The 6,622-nt window shown below is 48.6% G+C and overlaps 1 protein-coding gene across 3 annotated transcripts in view; it reads left to right on the forward strand.

The window, feature by feature from the left end:
* BICDL1 (BICD family like cargo adaptor 1) overlaps positions 1-6,622 on the forward strand; it is a 54,258-nt gene that overhangs the window by 40,320 nt on the left and 7,316 nt on the right. For 2 of the 3 annotated variants that reach the window (XM_040576562.1, XM_040576561.1), the window contains 2 exons: positions 302-432; positions 3,112-3,232. In XM_040576562.1, coding sequence (XP_040432496.1) covers positions 302-432; positions 3,112-3,232 — 252 coding nt within the window. Of the gene's footprint in view, positions 1-301; positions 433-3,111; positions 3,233-4,214; positions 4,324-6,622 lie in introns of all 3 variants that reach the window. The other variant, XR_005825008.1, reaches the window with a different exon arrangement.

The raw sequence follows: 6,622 nt of genomic DNA on the forward strand, positions 1-6,622 counted from the left end.
AGTCACAGGTGGGTCCTGCCCCACATGGCTGCACAGCTCCTGGTGCTGTTGCTGAATGTGACCGAGTTCACCCTGGTGACTTGTCTTGCTCAGAACAGCACTGCCTGCACCCCTAGGCAAGCCAGCACGGTTCACCAGGGGTTGCACCAACACTAGCAGCCCTTTGCTTGCAGATGCAGCTTCTCCTACAGGCAGGGGACCTCAGTCTCCAGGTTGGCCCACCTGGCTTGTTTTTTTTACCCCTGCTCATGGTGTGTTTGTCCTAGTGACCCTGGGTTTCATGCCTCCCCTCTGACCACAGGTCACACTGCTGAGTGTGGAAATGACGACGCTGAAGGAGGAGCGGGACCGGCTGCGAGGAGCTGCTGAAGACAAGGAGACGAGCGAACGGCTCCTGCAGGCCATCAGGGACCGAGATGAGGCCATCGCCAAGTAAGTGGGGTGAACAGCCAAGGCCAGGCTGAGTTAGCAACAAAGGAGCTCCTCAGCAGCAGATGCCTCCAGGGTGATTTTTTTTTCCACCCTACCGAAATTTCAGTAGCTGTGACAAAGCAATGGAGCAAGTCTCAGCCTTGCTGGTGGTAGAAAATGCTGCCAGGAGGTCAGGAGCAGAGCAGGAGATCCCAGGAGCCTCTTCTCAGCAGGACTAGGAGTGTTTAGAAGGATACTGTGAACCTGTTTTGCCATCTGTGGTACTGGTCTGAGGCACAGCAAGTGGAATCACTAGGTCTTGTCTTATTCTTCTTATTTTTCTTTTGTTCTTCCAGTCACACAAGCCCTGCTTCCCTGCCCCCTGCCCATCCCCATTACAGCCCTGCATAGACCTCTTCCCTAAACCATTTCTCTGGTCACTCTCTCTCTTTTCCTGCTCCAGGGTCTTTTTTGCATCTCCAGTCCTGTGATTCTCTATTTCTCTGGTCAGGATTCTCCCACCATTTTGAATCTTTGTTTTCACTGTCCTCCTCCTTGCAGACCTCTGCAGTTTTGCTGCCCCGTACCCCCCTTCCCTGGCTCTGCGCCTCAGCTTGCCGCACTGCCCTACAGCATTGCTGAACAGTGCTGCCCCAAGCACTCTTTTCCCCAAGCAGAAAGACAGAAACATTCACCCCCCTGTGCTCTAGGTAGAAAGGAAACACCTGATAATCTCCTCCAAAATGAGATGGGCCAGGATACCACCAGTCTATCTCCTTACAGCCATGCCTACTCCTCAGGTGCTCGAAAGAGGAGGAGATGAGAGCATTGTACCCCTGCAGCTGCAGGGGGCTACGTCTGCATGCACAGATACTATTTTTTTACGTGACCTAATCATTCGTGCTGCTCTTGGCTGTGTATCCAGCTACCAAATTCCTGTCACTGTCCTCTGTTACACCTCCATCTGTTGGCACAAATCAAGAGCATCCCAGCTGCACAGCCAGGCGTGGAGAGGTTGTTCTGACATTTCCCATGCATGTGGGTTGCTGGTTCTTGCTGTGGCTATGGCAACACGCTGCCGCCGTGATAAATCCCACTGTAATATCCAAACAGCAATGGGGAGCTTCATAGCAAAAAGCTATTTAAGGTGCTCAGACCCATAGCTGGGAGTGGAAAGGTACGGCTTCTCTGCAGTGGTTAATGACCCTGCTGGGACAAAGCACGAACATTTACAGCTGACTGTCCTGTAGTGGCAGAAGCCCAGAGAAAAGGGACGTGAGAAGTGTGCATGGTTGAGTGGCAAGTGATTAATGAGCAGTAGCTGCAAGTGAAAGCAGACAAGGGCATCTCGTTGCTGGAAATGAAAGCACCCCTCCACAGACTAAGGGGCTGCTCCCCTGCAGCGAGCAGCCTGACAGGCATGCGATGCTCTGCCTGCCCTGCAACTCAAGGGTTAAGTCAGTTTTGTTGAAGCGCTACCAAAAAAAACCCCTCTGAACAAAAATAAAATCACTGCCTGAGGCAGACATCTGGCATGGAAAATTTTTAGCTTGAAGCTGAAGTTTGGCAACATGGGAAGCAATAGGAAAATAGGATCTTATAATAGAAGGTGTTAAGCAACCACTACCTGGAATATAAACGCAAATTCCCAAACTGCTCTTCTGTAGGGGAGCATGAGGGAGCTCTTAGGAGGCAATGAATTAGATGCAATTAATAAGATGCAATTATTCACCCCAAAAAATATTTTCAAGGAAAAATGGTTCACAGCAAGTCACATTACAGTTTCCCATCACACAGCAATTAATTGAAAACTTAAGGCCAGGCAGTTTGCGCTTACCTGTGCTCTCCCAGCACAGTGAGCAGCATTTCCCAGCTCAGGCAGCTTAGGAAATTGCTCCTTTCCAGAGGATAGCTCCTTCCCACTACCCTGTGGCAGCTGGAGCATCCCACCCATCACACGTTCAGAGCTCAGCCATGGGCTCATCCGCCCACTGAATGCCTGGGAAAACACACAGCAGCAGCATTCCTGACGGCCAGCACATCCCCATTGAAATAGGGAGCTTTCTTTAAAACTTAATATGTAATTCAAACAATTTTAACAGTTTCTCATTCTCAGGAAGCAAGTGGCACAATAAACTTTCTTCCTTCAGTTCTTCCTTCCATCCAAGTCCTATCTCTAGAAAATGAAAGCAGAGTTGTAATTGCTGAGGGTTTTTTTTTGTTTGTTTTATATTGCAACTTATTGATTGAGTGAGCAGAGAAAGATTATTTGTTCTTGTTTGTGTTTTTTTTAACACATACCATTTCATTTCCTATGCATTAGTGAACAGAGGAAATGCAAAAAAATTAGTTGTAAATTCTACCTCATTTTAGGTCTCCATTTTTAATGGCATATCCTGCACATCATTCAAGCATACTACATTATTTGCACAGTAGCATATCTGAATATCTTTTCCTATTTTTTTTTTTTTTATAACGTGCTTACCTGAAATCTGCTGTTTTTATAGTGAGGATGTCTGCAGTTCTGGCCCACTCTTCAGATAAGTAGACAGTCCAGTCCTCCAATGGAGATGAACTGTTTAGAATCTGGAGACTTGCCAAATAACTAAATTGTTGACTTCTCCTCAAGGATATGTTTAACATTTCCTTAAAATAATTTAAAAAATAAGTCAAATGTCCCATTTCTTGCTCTCCCCCCAGGAAGAATGCGGTGGAGGTGGAGCTCGCCAAGTGCAAGATTGACATGATGTCCCTCAACAGCCAGCTGTTGGATGCCATCCAGCAGAAGGTGAACCTCTCGCAGCAGCTGGAGGCCTGGCAGGTGAGCAGCCCCACATCGCCTCAGGGCAGGGTCCAGGGGATGCACAGTCACCTTTGGGTGACTTTTCCCCCTCCCCATGGGCTCACTGTGCTCTCAGCCTGAGCATCGGTAGATATGAGCGTTTGATTTCAGCTCTGCAGAAGCCAGTGATGCCGTAGTAATCAGGGAGGAGGGGGGTGGAGATGAGGGGGGAACAGCCCTCTGTTCAAATCCTTTCAGCTGTGAATTGTTAATTAGTTATACAGTTATATCCCTTTAATTAATTATAAAGGAATATCCATTTAAAATGGGGAAACAAACTGGATCTCATGGTTGCATGTGGCACGGGTATCGTATGCTTTGTAGAATAACCTGATGTTTCTCTGGGGAGATGTCCATGCGAGGTATCCCTGGGTGGTCGCAGCCTTGTGGATATGTGAACACAGCATGTCCTTGTGTTTCCATAACTAAACAGAAGGGTGGGAGGCAGGACGGTTGTGGCGATGGTTTCATGGTATAGCTGCACTGTTTTCATACACTCAGAAGATCTGGCAAGATGGAAAAGCTAAAATCCCAGCTCTCCACCAAGGTAAAAGAAAAGAAAAATATCAATAACAACAAAAATCAAATCTCAAACCCATAGCAGTTCGGCAGCTGCCCCAGAGATGCTCTTCTTGGGGTCAGTGGGAAAGACCCATGCAAAAACGGAGAGCCCTTGACAGCAGACAAAGCTGTGTCCTCTAAGAAACTAGCACTGAGGGAGAGTAGCTTTAACAGAAAATGAGCAGATGTAAGAGAAAAGATCCAAGCTAGTTACAGTAATTTGTCACAGACCGTGCAAGACCCCAACTCTACTAACAACCAGCCTGACCAGTAGAAACCTTTCCCATACAACCTTGCTCCTGTTTCAACTCCACTGTGTTTTCGTTTCTCTTTCTCTCTCTCTCTCTCTCTCTCTCTCTCTCTCTCTCTCTCTCTCTCTCTCTCTTTCTCCTGCTTACAGTTTGCTTCCTCAGGGCTTTTTACTATCTGGCTCCTTTGGTTTCTGATCTAGTGGCCTTTCTCAGTTCCTGTACCAACAGCTTTAGTCGTACACCCCTCCTGCCTTTGAGGTGAGCTCCCTGCGCCCTTGCCAAGCACCTGCCATCCCCTTGCCTGCTCCATTCACTGCTGCCATCACCCACATCTGTCTCTGTCCTCACCATCATCCAGCAAGAGAGGCCAGTGGGGACTCTCCATCACCCCTCAGGATCCTGCATCCCCCAGCACCAGGCCAGGGCAAAAGGGGCAGCACCCTGCAGTGAGGCTTTACCCCCCAGGTCACCATGGGGAAAGCCAGGCTGAGGTCAACGTATCATTAACCCTGTGGATTCAGCATATCTAGCATCTGGAAAACTTCCTCAAGTACAGGCTGGGATTTTGCTTCTCAGCCTCATTATCTAGTAAGTGATACTAAACACTCTGCAAGTTCTGCTTCAGTTTGAATGAGAGGTATCAATTCAAACCTACTTGCTTAATACCATCTGTATTTTCTGGAACATCCCCATCTTAGAGTTTTGACAATAGGCATTTGCTTTCTGTCTTCATACACTGTCATCCAACCACAGCGAAACAGCAACCCCAGTCCTGCTCCTAGCAGCCTGAGATGAGGATCAGGCCCATTCACACTGCAGAAAGTTGTCTCCAACGTTCTGACCTGAAGTGCTATTACAGTGTAGCAAAATAGTTTTCAAGCACCTGGCGTTCCCCAGAACAGAAGCTCAGCTACAGACTCACAAAAGAAGCCAGGTGATTTACTTATTTTGGGGACTTGCTTGCAAAGTCAAATGTTTCTAGTAAAATGGGATGAGATTCGCTGATTTAGCTGGGCATATATGGAGACTTTAAATGACAAAATGTTGCTCTTGCACACTTTTAGTCTGCACTTTACGGGGGACCATCGAGATTACAGTTTTCTATGAGCAGCTAGTCATACAGGCTATAAAATATGCCACAAGCAAAATGTCAAAACATCACAGGTCCAAGCCTAGCACAAGGGTAGCACAGGCGAGGCCTTGCACGTTGCCCCCATGCCTAATTTGACCCACGCTGGTATTTGCCATTATCTGACTGGGGACAAGAGAGGGGTTACTGGGGTAGGAATGAAGATGGAGCAAACTTAGAAGTGAGGAGAGCTGCTCTGAAACAAGAGCTCAGTGGCTTCAGTGCAATAGCAACAGTGGCACCGTTAGGTTAGAAAATGCTGCAACGCTAGCGGAGAGCTGCAGCCTGCATGGGCACAGCTGCCAGCCCCCAGGGTCACCCTGGGCAGCTCCAGCCCTTATCTCATGTGAGGGAGCCTGACTCCAGCTCACAAAGAGGATAAACACCACTTACACCTCCTTCTGCCTCACTCCTCCTGAAAAGAGCAGAAACTCCTGCCCTGAAGGCCCAGAGCACACCAGTGCCATGGCATCCAGCTTTACGGACCGCTTTGTCAAAAGGGTTTCATGGCCCTGCTGCCTGTCCTCCCGCTGTGCCCCCAGGCACTCCTGTGCCCCTGCCCCACACCAAGGCAGGGACCACAGCTCTGCCCCAGTCATGGATGAGACAAGGACAGGGAGCCTGAAGGCAGAACACTCTCAATAGCACAATATTTGCAAATATATTCTATATACACGCACATATAATACATACATAAAATCAAATCTATCCCTCCTTCTGTGATTAACCAAGGACACAGACCTGACATACTGCAGCCCGGGTGCCCACGTCATCTGACAGAAGAGTTGCCTTCAAAATCCCAGTGCCATAAATTTCTACATGGCAGCTTCGCTTCTGGAAACCTGTCTCACCTTAATGCTGATGTTTGCCTTAACCTCTTCAACTCTGCCTCTTCCTTTTCTAGTCCTGCTCTAAAAAGATCCAAAACTTCCCCAGTCCATGTAGCTCCACACCCTAACGCTCCCCTGGGGAATCCTCTCATACTTAATTCAGGTTCAGGCGATGGCTGTTGTTCCTTTTCCCTCCTGGAAGTGTCACAAGAGGTAAGGTGGCACTTTCTCACCTCTCCTGCTCCCCTCTGAACCCCGCTGGTGGCTCGCAGGGCTCGGGACCTTGCCTGCTGGCTGGCAGACAAACTACCATCCTCCCCAGGCTGCCAGACAGCCCAGCCACGAGCAGCACCCAGTCTGATGTCTAAATGCAGCTGGGAAACTGAGAGAGGAACAGCCAAAGGAGAGAGGGAAGGGGTAAAGAGCAGCTCAGACCATTTCAACAGCAGTCATGTTGTAGCTTCTCCAGCAGTGAATTCTCTCTGCTCCTAAAAACAGGTTCCTTGTAACAGACAGTAATTTCAGCCCCTCAATAGCTTCCAGGCCACCAATGCAGCTTGATGCCCCCAAAACCAGGATCCCAAGCAGCTGTTGGCTA

This window comes from Cygnus olor, chromosome 17 (genome assembly GCF_009769625.2).
Source record: "Cygnus olor isolate bCygOlo1 chromosome 17, bCygOlo1.pri.v2, whole genome shotgun sequence".
In the NCBI taxonomy this organism is placed as follows: Eukaryota; Metazoa; Chordata; class Aves; order Anseriformes; family Anatidae; genus Cygnus; species Cygnus olor.